The sequence below is a fragment of the Mobula hypostoma genome, chromosome 1 (genome assembly GCF_963921235.1).
Source record: "Mobula hypostoma chromosome 1, sMobHyp1.1, whole genome shotgun sequence".
In the NCBI taxonomy this organism is placed as follows: domain Eukaryota; kingdom Metazoa; phylum Chordata; class Chondrichthyes; order Myliobatiformes; family Myliobatidae; genus Mobula; species Mobula hypostoma.
Window position 1 is genome coordinate 98,932,875 of NC_086097.1, and position 21,949 is coordinate 98,954,823.

Here is a 21,949-nt window from a genome sequence, read left to right on the forward strand (position 1 = left end):
TGCCATTGCTCGATAGCATGACGTAGAGGGCATAAAAGATTGGGTAACCCACAGTACAATGGTGCCAGGTGTACAGCTGATGGAGCATAAGTCTCTGCTGCTTGAAATATCCCCCGGTAGCTGCTGCTGCCACCTCTGCTCACACTCATGACTTTTGTGTCATTCCTGATGGATGCAGCAAAGAGCTCAGTGAATGGATATGACCAGGGAAAGGGTGTGGCTCTGTTTGTCTGCCCAATGGGTATGACCAGGGAAAGGGTGTGGCTCTGTCTGCCCAATGGGTATGACCAGGGAAAGGGTGTGGCTCTGTCTGCCCAATGGGTATGACCAGGGAAAGGGTGTGGCTCTGTCTGCCCAATGGGTATGACCAGGGAAAGGGTGTGGCTCTGTCTGCCCAATGGGTATGACCAGGGAAAGGGTGTGGCTCTGTCTGCCCAATGGGTATGACCAGGGAAAGGGTGTGGCTCTGTCTGCCCAATGGGTATGACCAGGGAAAGGGTGTGGCTCTGTCTGCCCAATGGGTATGACCAGGGAAAGGGTGTGGCTCTGTCTGCCCAATGGGTATGACCAGGGAAAGGGTGTGGCTCTGTCTGCCCAATGGGTATGACCAGGGAAAGGGTGTGGCTCTGTCTGCCCAATGGGTATGACCAGGGAAAGGGTGTGGCTCTGTCTGCCCAATGGATATGACCAGGGAAAGGGTGTGGCTCTGTCTGCCCAATGGATATGACCAGGGAAAGGGTGTGGCTCTGTTTGTCTGCCCAATGGATATGACCAGGGAAAGGGTGTGGCTCTGTTTGTCTGCCCAATGGATATGACCAGGGAAAGGGTGTGGCTCTGTCTGCCCAATGGGTATGACCAGGGAAAGGGTGTGGCTCTGTCTGCCCAATGGGTATGACCAGGGAAAGGGTGTGGCTCTGTCTGCCCAATGGGTATGACCAGGGAAAGGGTGTGGCTCTGTTTGTCTGCCCAATGGATATGACCAGGGAAAGGGTGTGGCTCTGTTTGTCTGCCCAATGGGTATGACCAGGGAAAGGGTGTGGCTCTGTTTGCCCAATGGGTATGACCAGGGAAAGGGTGTGGCTCTGTTTGTTTGCCCAATGGGTATGACCAGGGAAAGGGTGTGGCTCTGTCTGCCCAATGGGTATGACCAGGGAAAGGGTGTGGCTCTGTTTGTCTGCCCTCCAGTCGACTTGCAAGCAGTTGACAAAGGTAGGTCTTCAGACATCTCTGTGAAGCAGCTGTATTCAATAATAGAATTCCTAACCCACATTTTGGAGAAGACATTCAACGTGAATTCTTGAGAAACATTGTCAAAGCTACTCTCTTGGTCCAAGCCATCGCCGCCCTCTGTATCTGCCTCACAGCCCATCTCAGTCTGCGGCTCCCTTTCCATTCTTCTCGGGAGAACTCCGTTACCTGGGGAGGAAATCTTTGCTGCTTCCCATCTTGGCCGGGGAGGTTCCTGTCTTTTTAGATGTATCTGCAGAGAGGAGTGGCTTCACCGGGGACGGTTCCCTTTTCATAAAGAATAGAGCACATTACAGGAGTAAGCATGAGATTTGAGCAACACTTTGTCAGCATCCCTACCTTCCACAGAATATACTATATTAGCTCAGTATTCATGAACACACAGTCATCGAGTTGTAAGGCCCTTCAGCCCATACCTGTCCATGCTGACCAAGGTGTATATTCAAGCTAATCCCATTTCCCAGCATTTGGTCCACCTCTGTCACCACCCTCGTTGACATACTTCTTAACTGTATCTGATTAACTTGCCTCAACCACTTCCCCTGGCAGCTGGTTCCATATATCGACCACTTGCTGTGTAAACAAGTTTATTAAATCCTTCACCTCTAACCTTAAAACTCCTTTAGTTTAGAGTTCACCAACCTTCGGAAAATGACCACTCACCCTAACTATGTCCCTCATGATTTTATAAAGCTCTATGAGGTCATCGCTCAGTCTCTACTCTAAGATCAGCCTGTCTAACCTCTCCCTATAACTCAGTCCCTTGAGTACTGGCAGCATCCTTGTAAATCATTTTTGTTCTCTTTCCAGTTTCAACACATCCTTCCTATAACAGGTGGGTGGCGGGGTGAAAATACGCCTTTGCCAAGGAGGTGTAAGGCGCTCCTTGCCTCCGCTAGCCCGCAGCCACCCTCAGGCAAGCTGTAGCACCTGCTTAGCCCCCCGCCCCCGCCGATCAGGGTCATGTGAAGTCATGGGAGCAGGTGGTGGATGGTCATATGAGCAGCTGGTGCATACCACAAGTCCAGGTTATGCGACCACTGACACCAGACAATCTCTGAAGATTATTGATAGTGGCTGGGGTCACCCACCTTGTAAAGACACTGCCCAGAAAAAGGCAACGGCAAATATTCTGTAGAAATCTTTGGCAAGTACAGTCACAGCCAACACCATGATCGCCCATGTCATACAACATGGCACAGAATGAATGAATCCTATACAACACGGCGCAGAATGAACGAATCCTATACAACACGGCACAGAATGAATGAATCCTATACAACACGGCGCAGAATGAACGAATCCTATACAACACGGCACAGAATGAACGAATCCTATACAACACAGCACAGAATGAATGAATCCTATACAACACATCACATAATGAATGAATCCTATACAACACGGCACAGAATGAACGAATCCTATACAACACATCACATAATGAACGAATCCTATACAACACGGCGCAGAATGAACGAATCCTATACAACACGGCACAGAATGAATGAATCCTATACAACACGGCACAGAATGAACGAATCCTATACAACACGGCACAGAATGAATGAATCCTATACAACACATCACATAATGAACGAATTCTATACAACACGGCGCAGAATGAATGAATCCTATACAACACGGCGCAGAATGAACGAATCCTATACAACACATCACATAATGAATGAATCCTATACAACACGGCACAGAATGAATGAATCCTATACAACACGGCACAGAATGAATGAATCCTATACAACACGGCACAGAATGAACGAATTCTATACAACACATCACATAATGAATGAATCCTATACAACACGGCACAGAATGAATGAATCCTATACAACACGGCGCAGAATGAACGAATCCTATACAACACGGCGCAGAATGAATGAATCCTATACAACACGGCGCAGAATGAATGAATCCTATACAACACGGCGCAGAATGAACGAATCCTATACAACACATCACATAATGAACGAATTCTATACAACACGGCGCAGAATGAATGAATCCTATACAACACGGCGCAGAATGAACGAATCCTATACAACACATCACATAATGAATGAATCCTATACAACACGGCACAGAATGAATGAATCCTATACAACACGGCGCAGAATGAACGAATCCTATACAACACGGCGCAGAATGAACGAATTCTATACAACACGGCGCAGAATGAATGAATCCTATACAACACGGCGCAGAATGAACGAATCCTATACAACACATCACATAATGAATGAATCCTATACAACACATCACATAATGAATGAATCCTATACAACACGGCACAGAATGAATGAATCCTATACAACACGGCACAGAATGAACGAATCCTATACAACACATCACAGAATGAACGAATTCTATACAACACGGCACAGAATGAATGAATCCTATACAACACGGCGCAGAATGAATGAATCCTATACAACACGGCGCAGAATGAATGAATCCTATACAACACATCACAGAATGAATGAATCCTATAACAGGGTAACCAAAACTGATCACAAGTGTGGCCTCACCAATATCTTGTGAAAACCACTCTAGAATTGGTGGGGTAGGGGGTTTTAGAAATCAGGACCCACGCTGTAGGTGTTGTCATGATCCCCTCCCACCATTCCTCTTTCCCACACAAATAGAAACATAGAAAACCTACAGCACAATACAGGCCCTTCGGCCCACAAAGCTGTGCTGAACATGTCCCTACCTTAGAACAACCTAGGCTTTACCCATAGCCCTCTATTTTTCTAAGCTCCATGTAGATATCCAGGAGTCTCTTAAAAGACCCTATCGTTTCCACCTTCAGCACCACCTCCGGCAGCCCATTGCATACACACACCACTCTCTGCGTAAAAAACTTACCCCCTACATCTCCTCTGTACCTACTTCCAAGCACCTTAAAACTATGCCGTCTTGTGCTAACCATTTCAGGCCTGGGGAAAGGCCTCTGACTATCCACACGATCAATGCCTCTCATTATCTTGTACACCTCTATCAGGTCACCTCTCACCCTCTGTCGCTCCAAGGAGAAAATGCCGAGTTCACTCAACCTATTCTCATAAGGCATGCTCCCCAATCCAGGCAACGTCCTTGTAAATCTCTTCTGCACCCCTCTATGGTTTCCACATCCTTCCTGTAATGAGTTGACCAGAATTGATCATAGTACAATCCAAGTGGGATTCTATATAGCTGCAACATTACCTCTTAGTCTTAAACTAAATCCCACGACTGATGAAGGCCAATGCACCATATGCCTTCTTAACCACAGAGTCAACCTGCATAGCATCTTTGAGGGTCCTATGGACCTGGACCCCAAGATCCCTCTGATCCTCCACACTGCCAAGAGTCTTACCATTAATGCTATATTCTGCCATCATATTTGATCTACCAAAATGAATCACCTCACACTTATCTGGGTTGAACTCCATCTGCCACTTCTCAGCCCAGTTTTGCATCCTATCAATGTCCCGCTGTAACCTCTGATAGCCCTCCACACTATCTACAACACCCCCAATCTTTGTGTCATCAGCAAATTTACTAACCCATCCCTCCACTTCCTCATCCAGGTCATAAAAATCACAAAGAGAAGGGGTCCCAGAACAGATCCCCGAGGCACACCACTGGTCACCGACCTCCATCCAGAATATGACCCATCTACAACCACCCTTTGCCTTCTGTGGGCATGCCAGTTCTGGATCCACAAAGCAATGTCCTCCTTACTTTCTCAATAAGCCTGGCATGGGGTACCTTATCAAATGCCTTGCTGAAATCCATATACACTACATCTATTGCTCTACCTTCATCAATGTGTTTAGTCACATCCTCAAAAAATTCAGTCAGGCTTGTGAGGCATGACCTGCCTTTGACAAAGCCATGCTGACTATTCCTAATCATATTATACCTCTCCAAATGTTCATAAATCCTGCCTCTCAGGATCTTCTCCATCAGCTTATCAACCACTGAAGTAAGACTCACTGGCCTATAATTTCCTGGGCTATTCCTATACAGAGATGTAAACCGTTCCCTTTCTCTCCAACCATTTCCATGTCCAAACATTTGTTCTGGGTGAAGCAGTGACTCCCCTGCATTCCATCCAGTGTAATACAGTATACTCACTGCTGACGATGTCATCCCTCTTCCCTGGAGAAACCAAACACAGAGTGGATACTTTGCAGAACATCTCTGTCTGGTTTTTAAATACCTGTCACTTTAATTGTTTATCTCATGTCTTTGCCTCTGGTCTCTGTTCCAAACAACCTCAAGGTAAACTTGAGGAACATCTCCTCATCTTCCACCAAGTATGTAACAGCCCTCAGGACTTGACATTGAAGGCAACAATCTCAGATAGCTAGCTTTTCCTATTTGTGTCATGATTGACCAGATGTGATGACAGGCCATTGGCTTGTAATATTATCTCTGTTTCTCTCGCTGCAAATGCTGTCTGATCCATTGGATCTTTCAGCAGTCTCTCTTAGAACGTTGAACAGCATGGGGCAGCATAGCAACAGGTTGAGCCAAACTAATTAAACTAGTAATTAAAAGCCTAACTAAACTAATCCCTTCTGCCTACACGATGTCCATATCCCTCTATTTTCTATGCATTCATGTACCTCTCTAAGAGGCTCTTAAATGCCTCTGCAGTACTTGATCCCAATACTCTCCATGACAGTATATTCTACGCACCCACCACTCACTGTAAAAAAATTGTCCCACACGTCTCCTTTGAATTTATTCCTTCTCAACCTGTAGTTTTAGACATTATGACCCTGGGGGCGGGGGAGATTGGAACCTGACCATTGTCTCTTCCTATGCCTTTCATAATCTTATAAACTTCTTATCACATCTCCCTTCAGCCTCTGTTACTTCAGAGAAAATAATCCGGATTTGTCCAACCTCTCCTTAATGCACACACCCTCTAATCCAGAAAACACCCTGGTAAACCTCATCTCACCCTCTCCACTGTCTCCACATCTTTCTTATAATGGGACGGCCCAAAATGAATGCAACGCTCCAGATATTCCCTAACTAGAGTTTTATAAAGCTGCAACATATCTTCCTGATTCCTGAAGTCAATGCCTTGACTAATAAAAGCAAGGTGCCATATGCCTTTTATAGCACCCTGTCAACGTGTGCTTTAGTTCAGATCTCTGACCACTGCCGTGCTCTGTAGCTCCTGGTTCCAAAGGCCTTTTACCCTTTGTCTCTCTTCAACACTTCTATCCATTCTTTCTTGTTCACCTCCAGACGGGTCAGCTGCAAAGAACACCCCTTCACCCTCTCTTAGCAGACAGCAGGAGCACGGTGTATGTCAGCAGTTTCTCTTGGTTTCCACGTAGTCACGACATTCCCTGATTTCCCTCCATCTCCCTCCTCACTCCTCCTCCCCTCTCAGTCACCATTTCCCTGCAGATTCAAACATTTTCAATTACCGTCTTTTCCCAGTTCTGGTGAAAGGTCATTATTTTGAAATGCTGACGCCTCTCTTTCACTCTCTCTCCATAGATGCTGCCTGACCAGTTGAGCATCCGCAGCATTTTCTGTTTATATTCCTGCAACAACTGTTCTTGGGCAGAAATCTGGGCCACCCTTGGAAACTGTGATGTATCTGGGAAGGGAGTTTTGTGTCTGAGGGTAAACACTCCATTACCTGTTACTCTGGGAAGGGAGTTTTGTGTCTGAGGGTAAACACTCCATTGCCCGTTACTCTGGGAAGAATGAGAGTGACCCATAGCGTTTAAATTCCATTAATATCCACACCTGTTGGTAACGAAAGATTTGGAGTGGTGATGGGACAGCAGGCAGAGAGCTCTGAAAGTGGGGTGAAACAGAAGAGGGGACAGAGGAAGATGGAGAGGAACATTACTCACCAGGATTGTTGTGGAGATTGTGGAGGAGATGAGCCATTGGCAGAGGACCCTGAGAAAGAAATCAGGATGGGGCAAATGAAGAAACACTGACACAATAAGGTGAGTTTGCTGAAACCAGGTGCCCCCCCACCCCCATGCCCACATCGATGTAATCTTCTCTTTCCTGTGTGTCTGCTCACACCCAACCCCACTCCTCCCACTCACAACAGGAATCCTCATCGGCCACCACGAGCCTACAAGTCCAGCACATCTTCCCCCCCCCACATGAGCCTACAAGTCCAGCACATCTTCCCCCCCCCCACATGAGCCTACAAATCCAGCACATCTTCCCCCCCCACATGAGCCTACAAGTCCAGCACATCTTCCCCCCCCCACATGAGCCTACAAATCCAGCACATCTTCCCCCCCCAAATGAGCCTACAAATCCAGCACATCTTCCCCCCCCCACATGAGCCTACAAGTCCAGCACATCTTCCCCCCCACATGAGCCTACAAGTCCAGCACATCTTCCAGCACATGAGCCTACAAGTCCAGCACATCTTCCCCCCCACATGAGCCTACAAGTCCAGCACATCTTCCCCCCCCCCACTTTCCCTGTGACTCACTTGTCTGCTCGTCCCTCCGAGCAATTATCCCTGCAACCGTGCTATATGTGACACCTCCTCCCTCACCACCATCCAGGGCCCCAGACTGTCCTTCCAGTACTTATTGTTTGGATTGGCAGTTCCTGGACAATCCCATCAGAGCTTCTTACCCTCTCTGGCAACACACATCAAAGTTGCTGGTGAACGCAGCAGGCCAGGCAGCATCTCTAGGAAGAGTTACAGTCGACGTTTCAGGCTGAGACCCTTCGTCAGGTCCTGACGCAGTCCTGACGAAGGGTCTCGGCCTGAAACGTCAACTGTACCTCTTCCTAGAGATGCTGCCTGGCCTGCTGCGTTCACCAGCAACTTTTGCAACTGTACATATGGTACTTTTAATGTGATGCAACATTACACACAAGTGTCACCAGATACTGATTTACGACTGGGGACTGGTGCTTTGTGTAGAGGGAGACGATTACGAAAACCTTAGGACATTACACAGAGTGACTACCTACCTGTGCTGTTCCTGATCTTTTGAATCCACTCATCCATCAGAGTGTCCGAAGGAGCAGAGAAAAGATATTCCGCCCCATCGCTGAGCCTAAGGCAACACATTCAGTTCAGACAATTTACGATTCTTTGCACTGAGATAAATATATATGTAAATAACAGACACACACACACACACACACCCTCAGGGTGGAGGAGCAACACCCTATAATTTGTAGTGGTAGCTTCCAACCTGATGGCATGAATATCGATTTCTCCTTCCAGGAAAAAGGTCCCCCCTTCTATCCCCCACTCTGGCCTCTTATCTCTTCTCACCTGCCTATCACCTCCCCCGGGTCCCCTCCTCCTCCCCTTTCTCCTGTGGTCCACTCTCCTCTCCTACCAGATTCCTTCCTCGCCAGCCCTTTATCTTTCCTGCCCATCTGGCTTCAGCTGTCACCTTCTATCTACTTTCCCCACCTTCCCCCTTCCGTTCCAGCCCTGATGAAGGGTCTCAGCCTGAAACATCGACTGTTTATTCGTTTCCTTTGATGCTGCCTGACCTGCTGAGTTCCTCTGGCATTTTGTGTGTTGTTTTGCATTTAAACCGTGCCTTCCACATTGATTTCAAAATGCCAGAAAGAACTTTGCAGCCAACAGAATAATTTTGAGATGTCATCAGGTCAGTAATGTAGGGAATCGGTTCACTCACTCACACACACACAAGACGCGTATGTCAAAACACCTATACTTTGAACTACAGTATAGTGAAGAAGCTTCTGAGCTGACTGACCTGTATGCATAAATACCTGTGATTTATTTACTGGATTACTTGTTATTCAGGAGCTGGACATCCCTGACAAGGCCTGTATGGCTTGCCCATCCTTGAGAAGGTGGGAGTGACCCGCTGCCGTTCTCCCAGTGGAACCTCTCGTACAGGGTGTTGCCAGATTCAGATGCAGTGAAAGGGAAGGACCAGTGACGCACTTTCAGGTGTGGAAGGCGTGCCACCCTGTTGGTTCCCTTTGACCGCCTCATGGTGGCCGGTCTCTGGCACTGTCAGTGTACCCTGCGCATTTTGTAGATGCTCACAGACTTGTTGCTGGTGAGTGCCATTCAAGTGGGATACTTTGTCCTGGATCGTTTGAGAGTTGTTCAAACTCCTCCGAACCAGGTGAGTGGAGGCTACACATCACACTCCTGACTTTCATTCTCCCAGAACATCCCTGGGTCACTGTGCACTCTGGTGTTCTTTTGGATTGACACGAAAAGGGGACCATCTAGACACCCTGCAGCCGACACTCTGTACGTACCGTAGCCGGAATGTGTGCTCCTTCGTGGAATCAGCAGCCTCCCCACACGTGGCATCAGCGACACCGAGGGATGGTGAAAAAGGGGAATCCTGCGTACAACAAAGCAATGCCCACAGCTTCAACCAGGGATGTTTAAAATAAATAGGACATCATTCACAGCTTAGGTAACAAGTCTAGACACATCACACATGTCTTAGTTTGCAGGGGCTAAATGGAACAGAGCATTGCAAAGTTCTTGGTAGAAGTCATCATGTAGACACAGAAGCCCATAAAATGGATCTGGTGTCACCCACAGTTTAAATGGAAAAGGGCATCTTCAAGAGCTCAACACGGTTGTTACTGTTGGCGTAGCTCAGGTAGCTGAAGAAAGAGCGTCTCCTCCTTCTCCCAGATATCTCCTCAGTGTCTCCTTTGTCAGATTGCTGTTCGTGGGCTTCAGTTCTGCTTTTAATACAATCATTCTCCAGAAGCTGGTGGGAAAACTGTCCATGTTCGGTCTCAATACCTCCTTCTGTAACTGGATATTGGACTTCCTGACAAAGAGACCCCAGACAGTTTGGATTGGCAGCCAACAGCCCTGCCTCCATCACGCTGAGCACTGGCACCCCCAGGGCTGCTGGTCACACTACTGTCAGACCCAGTTCCAATCACATCATTGTGCTCACCAACGACACAACAGTGGTTGGCCGACTCAGCAACAGTGATGAAGCAGCTTACAGGGAGAAGACAGAGCAGCTTGTGGACTGGAGTAAGCACAACAACCTGAGTCTTAATGTGGACAAGACTAAAGAGATGATTGTGGACTTCAGGAGGGTGCAGGCTGACCACTCCCTACTTCAATGGCTGCTCTGTAAACAGAGCCGGGAGCACTATGTTTCTTTGTGTGCGTGTTACCAATGATCGAACTCAGTTCTTCATCATCACCTCTTTGGTCAAGAGAGCACAGCAACGTCTCTGCTTCCTGAGGACTGAGGTGAACAAAGATTCACCCTCCCCCCCATCCTCACCACATTCCACTGGAGCAGCTGCATCACCGTCTGCATTGGGAATTTGGGAATAGTGATGCATCAGACGCACGGTTAGTGAAAACTCCATTGGGGTCTCTCTCCATCCTAATTCAGGACACATATCAGAGCGCCTCCAGCATTGCCAAAGACCATCTCTTTAACCTCCTGCCATCAGGCCGAAGGTACCGCAGTATTAGAACTACAACTCTTAGGCAGGGTAACAGCTTCTTCCCCAAGGCTGGTAGACTTCTTCACAGCCTACTACCCCTCAGCACACATGAACACCCTGTCTGAATGCACTGGTGCCCTCCCCTCCCTCTCCCCATTTCCCCAGATCACAGGCACACCCTCATCCTGCTCTGGTCACTTCTCATCTTTCATTGCTGCTGTTTCATTATGATAGTGCCAGTAGCACCTTGCACTTTATGTCAACCTTCAGGCCATGTCATTCGGGGACTAGTGCTAATATTATTTTGTAATACTGTACGTGCTGGATCGTAACTATATGTGCTGTGTGTGACTATACGTGCTGTGTGTGACTATATGGACTGGGTGTGACTATATGGACTGGGTGTGACTATACATGCTGTGTGTGACTATACGGACTGTGTGTGACGATATGTGCTGTGTATGACTATATGGGCTGTATGTGACTATACGGACCGTGTGTGACTATACGGGCTGTGTGTGACTATACGGGCTGTGTGTGACTATATATGCTGTGTGTGACTATATGTGCTGTGTGTGACTATATGGACTGTGTGTGACTATCTATGCTGTGTGTGACTATATGGGCTGTGTGTGACTCTATGGGCTGTGTGTAACTATATGGGCTGTGTGTGACTATATGGGCTGTGTGTGACTATATGGACTGTGACTATATGGGCTGTGTGTGACTATATGTGCTGTGTGTGACTATACGGACTGTGTGTGACTATATGTGCTGTGTGTGACTATACGGACTGTGTGTGACTATATGTGCTGTGTGTGACTATATGGGCTGTGTGTGACCATATGGACTGTGTGTGACTATATGTGCTGTGTGTGACTATATGGGCTGTGTGTGACCATATGGACTGTGTGTGACTATATGGGCTGTGTGTGACTATATGGACTGTGTGTGACTATACGTGCTGTGTGTGACTATATGTGCTGTGTGTGACTATATGGACTGTGTGTGACTATACGTGCTGTGTGTGACTATACGTGCTGTGTGTGACTATATGGACTGTGTGTGACTATAAGTGCTGTGTGTGACTATATGGGCTGTGTGTGACTATATAGACTGTGTGTGACTATATGTGCTGTGTGTGACTATACGGACTGTGTGTGACTATATGTGCTGTGTGTGACTATATGGGCTGTGTGTGACCATATGGACTGTGTGTGACTATATGTGCTGTGTGTGACTATATGGGCTGTGTGTGACCATATGGACTGTGTGTGACTATATGGGCTGTGTGTGACTATATGGACTGTGTGTGACTATACGTGCTGTGTGTGACTATATGTGCTGTGTGTGACTATATGGACTGTGTGTGACTATACGTGCTGTGTGTGACTATACGTGCTGTGTGTGACTATATGGACTGTGTGTGACTATAAGTGCTGTGTGTGACTATATGGACTGTGTGTGACTATATTGGCTGTGTGTGACTATACGGACTGTGTGTGACTATATGTGCTGTGTGTGACTATATGGGCTGTATGTGACTATATGTGCTGTGTGTGACTATATGTGCTGTGTGTGACTATATGGACTGTGTGTGACTATACGTGCTGTGTGTGACTATATGTGCTGTGTGTGGCTATATGGGCTGTGTGTGACTATATGGGCTGTATGTGACTATATGGACTGTGTGTGACTATATGGACTGTGTGTGACTATATGTGCTGTGTGTGACTATATGGACTGTGTGTGACTATATGTGCTGTGTGTGACTATATGGACTGTGTGTGACTATACGTGCTGTGTGTGACTATATGTGCTGTGTGTGACTATATGGACTGTGTGTGACTATATGTGCTGTGTGTGACTATATGGACTGTGTGTGACTATATGTGCTGTGTGTGACTATACGGACTGTGTGTGACTATATGTGCTGTGTGTGACTATATGGGCTGTATGTGACTATATGTGCTGTGTGTGACCATATGGACTGTGTGTGACTATATGGGCTGTGTGTGACTATATGGACTGTGTGTGACTATATGTGCTGTGTGTGACTATATGTGCTGTGTGTGACTATATGGACTGTGTGTGACTATATGGGCTGTGTGTGACTATACGTGCTGTGTGTGACTATATGTGCTGTGTGTGACTATATGGACTGTGTGTGACTATACGTGCTGTGTGTGACTATATGGGCTGTGTGTGACTATATGTGCTGTGTGTGACTATATGGACTGTGTGTGACTATATGGACTGTGTGTGACTATATGGGCTGTGTGTGACTATACGTGCTGTGTGTGACTATATGTGCTGTGTGTGACTATATGGACTGTGTGTGACTATACGTGCTGTGTGTGACTATGTGTGTGACTATACGTGCTGTGTGTGACTATATGGACTGTGTGTATATGTGCTGTGTGTGACTATATGGACTGTGTGTGACTATATGTGCTGTGTGTGACTATATGGACTGTGTGTGACTATATGGGCTGTGTGTGACTATATGGACTGTGTGTGACTATATGGGCTGTGTGTGACTATATGGGCTGTGTGTGACTATATGGGCTGTGTGTGACTATATGGACTGTGTGTGACTATATGTGCTGTGTGTGACTATATGGACTGTGTGTGACTATATGTGCTGTGTGTGACTATATGGACTGTGTGTGACTATACGTGCTGTGTGTGACTATATGGACTGTGTGTATATGTGCTGTGTGTGACTATATGGACTATGTGTATATGTGCTGTGTGTGACTATATGGACTGTGTGTGACTATATGGGCTGTGTGTGACTATATGGACTGTGTGTGACTGTACGTGTTGTGTGTGACTATATGTGCTGTGTGTGTCTATATGGACTGTGTGTGACTATACGTGCTGTGTGTGACTATACGGGCTGTGTGTGACTATACATGTTGTGTGTGACTATATGGACTGTGTGTGACTATACGTGCTGTGTGTGACTATACGGGCTGTGTGTGACAATATGTGCTGTGTGTGACTATATGTGCTGTGTGTGACTATATGTGCTGTGTGTGACTATATGGACTGTGTGTGACTATAAGTGCTGTGTGTGACTATATGGACTGTGTGTGACTATATGGACTGTGTGTGACTATCTATGCTGTGTGTGACTATATGGGCTGTGTGTGACTCTATGGGCTGAGTGTGACTATATGGGCTGTGTGTGACTATATGGACTGTGTGTGACTATAAGGACTGCGTGTGACTATACCGGTTGTGTGTGACTATACGTGCTGTGTGTGACTATATGGACTGTGTGTGACTATATGTGCTGTGTGTGACTATATGTGCTGTGTGTGACTATATGTGCTGTGTGTGACTATATCGGCTGTGTGTGACTATATGTGCTGTGTGTGACTATATGGGCTGTGTGTGACTATACGTGCTGTGTGTGACTATATGGACTGTGTGTGACTATATGTGCTGTGTGTGACTATATCGGCTGTGTGTGACTATATGTGCTGTGTGTGACTATATCGGCTGTGTGTGACTATATGTGCTGTGTGTGACTATATGGGCTGTGTGTGACTATACGTGCTGTGTGTGACTATATGGGCTGTGTGTGACTATATGGGCTGTGTGTGACTATACGGGTGTGTGTGACTATATGGACTGTGTGTGACTATATGTGCTGTGTGTGACTATATGGGCTGTGTGTGACTATATGGGCTGTATGTGACTATATGGACTGTGTGTGACTATATGTGCTGTGTGTGACTATATGGACTGTGTGTGACTATATGGGCTGTGTGTGACTATATGGACTGTGTGTGACTATATGTGCTGTGTGTGACTATATGGGCTGTGTGTGACTATATGGACTGTGTGTGACTATATGGGCTGTGTGTGACTATACGTGCTGTGTGTGACTATATGTGCTGTGTGTGACTATATGGACTGTGTGTGACTATACGTGCTGTGTGTGACTATGTGTGTGACTATACGTGCTGTGTGTGACTATATGGACTGTGTGTATATGTGCTGTGTGTGACTATATGGACTATGTGTATATGTGCTGTGTGTGACTATATGGACTGTGTGTGACTATATGGGCTGTGTGTGACTATATGGACTGTGTGTGACTATATGTGCTGTGTGTGACTATATGGACTGTGTGTGACTATATGTGCTGTGTGTGACTATATGGACTGTGTGTGACTATATGGGCTGTGTGTGACTATATGGACTGTGTGTGACTATATGTGCTGTGTGTGACTATATGTGCTGTGTGTGACTATATGGACTGTGTGTGACTATATGTGCTGTGTGTGACTATATGGGCTGTGTGTGACCATATGGACTGTGTGTGACTATATGGGCTGTGTGTGACTATATGGACTGTGTGTGACTATATGTGCTGTGTGTGAATATATGGGCTGTGTGTGACCATATGGACTGTGTGTGACTATATGGGCTGTGTGTGACTATATGGACTGTGTGTGACTATATGTGCTGTGCGTGACTATATGGGCTGTGTGTGACCATATGGACTGTGTGTGACTATATGGGCTGTGTGTGACTATATGGACTGTGTGTGACTGTACGTGTTGTGTGTGACTATATGTGCTGTGTGTGTCTATATGGACTGTGTGTGACTATACGTGCTGTGTGTGACTATACGGGCTGTGTGTGACTATACATGTTGTGTGTGACTATATGGACTGTGTGTGACTATACGTGCTGTGTGTGACTATACGGGCTGTGTGTGACAATATGTGCTGTGTGTGACTATATGTGCTGTGTGTGACTATATGTGCTGTGTGTGACTATATGGACTGTGTGTGACTATAAGTGCTGTGTGTGACTATATGGACTGTGTGTGACTATATGGACTGTGTGTGACTATCTATGCTGTGTGTGACTATATGGGCTGTGTGTGACTCTATGGGCTGAGTGTGACTATATGGGCTGTGTGTGACTATATGGACTGTGTGTGACTATAAGGACTGCGTGTGACTATACCGGTTGTGTGTGACTATACGTGCTGTGTGTGACTATATGGACTGTGTGTGACTATATGTGCTGTGTGTGACTACATCGGCTGTGTGTGACTATATGTGCTGTGTGTGACTATATCGGCTGTGTGTGACTATATGTGCTGTGTGTGACTATATGGGCTGTGTGTGACTATACGTGCTGTGTGTGACTATATGGACTGTGTGTGACTATATGTGCTGTGTGTGACTATATCGGCTGTGTGTGACTATATGTGCTGTGTGTGACTATATCGGCTGTGTGTGACTATATGTGCTGTGTGTGACTATATGGGCTGTGTGTGACTATACGTGCTGTGTGTGACTATATGGGCTGTGTGTGACTATATGGGCTGTGTGTGACTATACGGGTGTGTGTGACTATATGGACTGTGTGTGACTATATGTGCTGTGTGTGACTATATGGGCTGTGTGTGACTATATGGGCTGTATGTGACTATATGGACTGTGTGTGACTATACGTGCTGTGTGTGACTATGTGTGTGACTATACGTGCTGTGTGTGACTATGTGGACTGTGTGTATATGTGCTGTGTGTGACTATATGGACTGTGTGTGACTATATGGACTGTGTGTGACTATACGTGCTGTGTGTGACTATATGGTCTGTGTGTGACTATGCGGACTGTGTGTGACTATATGTGCTGTGTGTGACTATACGGGCTGTGTGTGACTATATGGACTGTGTGTGACTATATATACTGTGTGTGACTATATGTGCTGTGGGTGACTCTATGGGCTGTGTGTGACTATATGGACTGTGTGTGACTATATATGCTGTGTGTAACTATATGGGCTGTGTGTGACTATATGGGCTGTGTGTGACTATACGGGCTGTGTGTGACTATACAGACTGTGTGTGACTATACAGACTGTGTTTGAATATACGGGCTGCCTGTGACTATACGGGTCGTCTGTGACTATAAGGACTGTGTGTGACTATATGGGCTGTGTGTGACTATATGGGCTGTGTGCGACTATAAGGACTGTGTGTGACTATATGGGCTGTGTGTGACTATATGGGCTCTGTGTGAGTATATGGACTGTGTGTGAGTATATGGACTGTGTGTGACTATACAGGCTGTGTGTGACTATATGGGCTTTGTGTGACTATACAGACTGTGTGTGACTATACAGACTGTGTTTGAATATACGGGCTGCCTGTGACTATACGGGTCATCTGTGACTATAAGGACTGTGTGCGACTATATGGACTTTGTGTGACTATATGGGCTGTGTGCGACTATAAGGACTGTGTGTGACTATATGGACTGTGTGTGACTATATCTGCTGCGTGTGACTATATGGGCTGTGTGTGACTATATGGGCTCTGTGTGAGTATATGGACTGTGTGTGACTATACAGGCTGTGTGTGACTATATGGACTGTGTGTGATTATACATGTTGTGTGTGACTATATGGGCTGTGTGTAACTATATGGACTGTGTGTGACTATATGTGCTGTGTGTGACTATATGGGCTGTGTGTGACTCTATGGGCTGTGTGTGACTATATATGCTGTGTGTAACTATATGGGCTGTGTGTGACTATATGGACTGTGTGTGACTATATGGACTGTGTGTGACTATATGGGCTGTGTGTGACTATACGTACTGTGTGTGACTATATGGTCTGTGTGTGACAATATGGACTGTGTGTGACTATATGGGCTGTGTGTGACTATATGGACTGTGTGTGACTATATGGACTGTGTGTGACTATACGTACTGTGTGTGACTATATGGTCTGTGTGTGACTATACAGACTGTGTGTGACTATATAGACTGTGTTTGAATATACAGGCTGCCTGTGACTATACGGGTCGTCTGTGACTATAAGGACTGTGTGTGATTATATGGACTGTGTGTGACTATATGGGCTGTGTGCGACTATAAGAACTGTGTGTGACTATATGGGCTGTGTACGACTATAAGGACTGTGTGTGACTATATGGACTGTGTGTGACTATATCTGCTGCGTGTGACTATATGGGCTGTGTGTGACTATATGGGCTCTGTGTGAGTATATGGACTGTGTGTGACTATACAGGCTGTGTGTGACTATATGGACTGTGTGTGATTATACGTGTTGTGTGTGACTATATGGGCTGTGTGTAACTATATGGGCTGTGTGTGACTATAAGGACTGTGTGTAACTATATGAACTGTGTGTGACTATATGGACTGTGTGTGACTATATGGACTGGGTGTGACTATACATGCTGTGTGTGACTCTCCGGGCTGTGTGTGACTATATGGGCTGTGTGTGACTATACGGGCTGTGTGTGACTATATGTGCTGTGTGTGACTATATGAGCTGTGTGTGAATATATGGACTGTGTGTGACTATATGGACTGTGTATAACTATACGGGCTGTGTGTGACTCTATGGACTGTGTGTGACTATACGGGCTGTGTGTTACTATACATGTGTGTGACTATATGGACTGTGTGTGACTATATGGGCTGTGTGTGATTATATGGACTGTGTGTGACTATATGGACTGTGTTTTTCACCTTCGCCCTAGATGATTGATGTTTCATTTAGCTGTATACTGTACATATGTATAATTGATTGACAATAAACTTGAACTTGACATTTAAAACTTGAAGCTTTATTCTTTATCTAATGATGTCGTAAGAGTCTTTCAGTGTTTGTGGCCACAGTCTAAAGGGAACATCCAACATTTACAGTTGCTGCCTTGACGATGTTGCATGGACAGTGTAGAGTGTGCTTTCCCATCTTCTCAGCTCAGTCACCGTATCTTGGGAAACACCTGATGAGAGTGTAGATGTTGCATGGACAATGTAGAGTGTGCTCTCCCAACTTCTCAGCTCAGTCACCGTATCTTGGGAAACACCTGATGAGAGTGTAGATGTGGCTTTATTCTACATCCAAATGGTCACTAAAATGCTGGAAACACTCAGCAGGTTAGGCAGTAACTGGGGAAAGAGAAGCTGTTAAGATTTCAGCTGAGAGATCCTTCATCAGAACAGCTCAATAAAGGATCCCAGTCTCTCTTTCTGCTGTCTGACTTGCTGAGTGTTTTCAACATTTTCTGCTTTTATCTCAGACTTGTGTCTTCTGCAGTCTTTTGACTTTCAGATACTGATCCTAACCTGATGAGACAGCATGGAGGGAACACTACTCTGTGTCTAACTTGTGTTGTTCTTCTTCAGAGAGTGATCAATGCATTCCTTTCTATAACGTCAACCTCCCTCTGTTTGATAGGAATTATGCGTGCAATGTAATTGCTGAGTAGATAGATTAATTCTGATAAAAGGATCAATGCTGAACTGGGCAGGGAGCAGCTTAATCCCCTGACATTGATACCCAGCCATGAAGACTCACCTTCAAACTCTCAGTCCTGTTCGCATAGAAGCAGAGAACTTGCTTTGCTAGAGTCACGAAACAGGTATCCCAGGCTTTGGGGTCAGTCTAAATGTAAAATTAAAGTTAGAATCAACAAGAAAGAAACTTAATTTTAAATAGACTTAGAGCCACCAAAATGCTTTTGATTTGTTGTCACTGCTTTGTATCTGCAACACACAAGAACCAACTTCCAAACGTTAGGCTTCTATATGTACCTAATAAAGTGGCCACTGAGTGCATTTCTGTATGTGTGTGCTCTTCTACACAAAATAATCTGCAGATGCTGGGGTCAAAGCAACACTCAGAACACGCTGGAGGAACTCAGCAGGTCGGGCAGCATCCGTGGAAAAGATCGGTCGACGTTTCGGGCTGGAACCCTTCATCAGGACTGTCTGGCCCGAAACGTCGACTGATCTTTTCCATGGATGCTGCCCGACCTGCTGAGTTCCTCCAGCGTGTTGTGTGTGTGTGATCTTCTGCTGCTGTCGCCCATCCACTTCAGGTTCAACGAGTTGTGCGTTCAGAGATGCTCTTATTTGAGTGACTGTCACCTTCCTGTCAGCTTGAACCAGACTGGCCATTCTCCCCTGACCTCTCTCATTAACAAAGTGTTTTCACTCACAGAACTGCCACTCACTGGATGTTTTTTTTTTGTTTTTGCACCATTCTCTGTAAACTCTAGAGACTATTGTGTGTGAAAATCCCAGAAAATACTGAGATACTCAAACCACCTAGTCTGGCACCAATAATCATTCCACAGTCAAGGTCACTTAGCTCACATTTCTTCCTCAATCTGATGTTTGGTCTGAACCTCTTGACCATGACTGCATGCTTTTATGCATTGAGTCACTGATTAGATATTTGCATTAAAGAGCAGGTGTACCTAATAAAGTGGCCACTGACTGTATATTAAGAATGTGTTTATCTCTAGGTTCACAAGGGGAAAGCTTCTTCAAGGGGTGTTGTGGGACCTTTTACATCCCCCAGAGACCACGGGTAGTTTAATATTCAAAATATTATGGTTGTGATGGTGCTGTATGATAGAGGTGTCCTGACAATGCCAGACCCTGTAAAGTTTCTGGAGTGGGATTTGAACCGAGAACCTCGCTCAGATGTGAGAGTACTACTACAGCTCAAGAGAGAATGAAATTAAACTGTGGACAGTGTCTTCTGTCCCTTTAGCCTAAGGATAAATGTCACACAAAAAGATAGCTCAACAACCTGAGTTATATACAGTGTTAGAAAGCTGCTTCACGTGAGCATTATCAAATGACATTTGACTCTGGGAGATATTAGGGCAAATAGTCAGAAGCTTGTCAAATCGTTGAGGTTTACTGAGCATCTTAGAGAGATAAAGAGAGAGGGACGTGCTGGGGCTTGGACACGGAATTTCAGTTCTCAATCTTGGCAGCTGAAGATATGGCGACCTGACGTGGAACTCCTGAAGTAAGAGGACAGAGATGGACTGCTGATTTCTGACAGAGTTACGGGATAAAACGCGGGCTTTCCGATGCAGGAGCCACAACCGTGACATTAACACTTGCCACATTAAAGTTGGTTGGCATGAAAAGGGTCCTACCATCTTGGAGCAGGTGTTACAGGAAGCTTCACCGTGTAAATGGCCATCTTTTAATTTACCTGGAGTGTAAGTGGAGCTTCAGAAAAGAGTTAATTATTGCTTTCCACCCCTCTCATCAGTTTCTACCTTAGTCCCATCGGATTGCAGGATATGCTTCCAGCAGAGTGTGCCCTCCATGGTCTGGAATTCTGCAACATCCTAATGAAAAGTAAAAGAAAGAACTCACACTTAACATCACCACTGATGTTCTAATGTAACTTACAGGTAAAAAAGTTAATCCTTAAGAGCTGTCACTTCTGCATTGTGACAAATGTAGTAACCAACCTTTATATTTTGAAGTTTCTCAAAGAGGTAAACACCTGGGAAGAGTCACATATGGGAAGGGACACCTGGGAGAAACCTCTTTCTCCTCAGGTGCGATTTTCCACCAGAGTAAACGGGTGGGACTTCCACTTACTGATGTGGCAGCCTGTCACGTGATCAAAGCTTGGAGTGCGACGTGTGATTCGGAGCAAGAAGGCTGCGAGTGAACGGCTGTTATCCGGAGCAAAGGCAGTTTTTCACTACTCCGGGTAAAAGAGAGGTGAGACTGCGCAGGCGCGTGACGTCAGCCAGTAGAGCACGAAAGGTTTAAAAAGAAGACCGCCATATCCAGCGGGCAACGGAGTGATCGGGCTTTGGCTCAATGGGCTTAGGTGGTAACGGGACGAGGCGAAGTAGGTTTACCGGTGTTATTTGCGGAAAGGAGGAAGTATGTGTGTGAGGCCAGTTTTCTGTGCTCGGTGTCAGATGTGGGAGGTCCTGGAGTCTCCCAGTCTCCCGGACGGCCATATCTGCACCAGGTGTGTCGAGCTGCAGCTCCTGAGAGACTGAGTTCGGGAACTGGAGATGCAGCTCGATGACCTTCGCCTGGTCAGGGAGAGCGAGGAGGTGATAGAAAGGAGTTACAGGCAGGTGGTCACACCGGGGCCATGGGAGACAGACAAGTGGGTGACCTTTAGGAAGGGGAAGGGGAAGAGTCAGGTACTAGAGAGTACCCCTGTGGCTGTATCCCTTGACAGTAAGTACTCCTGTTTGAGTACTGTTGGGGGAGACAGCCTACCTGGGGGAAACGACAGTGGCTGTGGGTAGGGAAAGGAAGAGGATGGCAGCAGTGATAGGGGACTCTATAGTTAGGGGGTCAGACAGGTGATTCTGTGGACGTAGGAAAGAAACTCAGATGGTAGTTTGCCTCCCAGGTGCCAGGGTCTGGGTTGTTTCAGATCGCGGCCAAG

At 46.2% G+C, this 21,949-nt stretch overlaps 1 protein-coding gene across 1 annotated transcript in view; it reads right to left on the bottom strand.

Moving 5' to 3' along the window:
* The window catches only part of sptbn5 (spectrin, beta, non-erythrocytic 5), a 309,201-nt gene that overhangs the window by 4,483 nt on the left and 282,769 nt on the right, over nt 1–21,949 (bottom strand). The window contains exons 65-70 of the mRNA XM_063053435.1: nt 20,802–20,873; nt 19,076–19,162; nt 9,526–9,614; nt 8,239–8,324; nt 7,140–7,188; nt 1,417–1,515 (exon numbers count right to left, since the gene is read on the bottom strand). Of these exons, the coding sequence (XP_062909505.1) occupies nt 1,417–1,515; nt 7,140–7,188; nt 8,239–8,324; nt 9,526–9,614; nt 19,076–19,162; nt 20,802–20,873 (482 nt within the window). The remainder of the gene's footprint in view (nt 1–1,416; nt 1,516–7,139; nt 7,189–8,238; nt 8,325–9,525; nt 9,615–19,075; nt 19,163–20,801; nt 20,874–21,949) is intronic.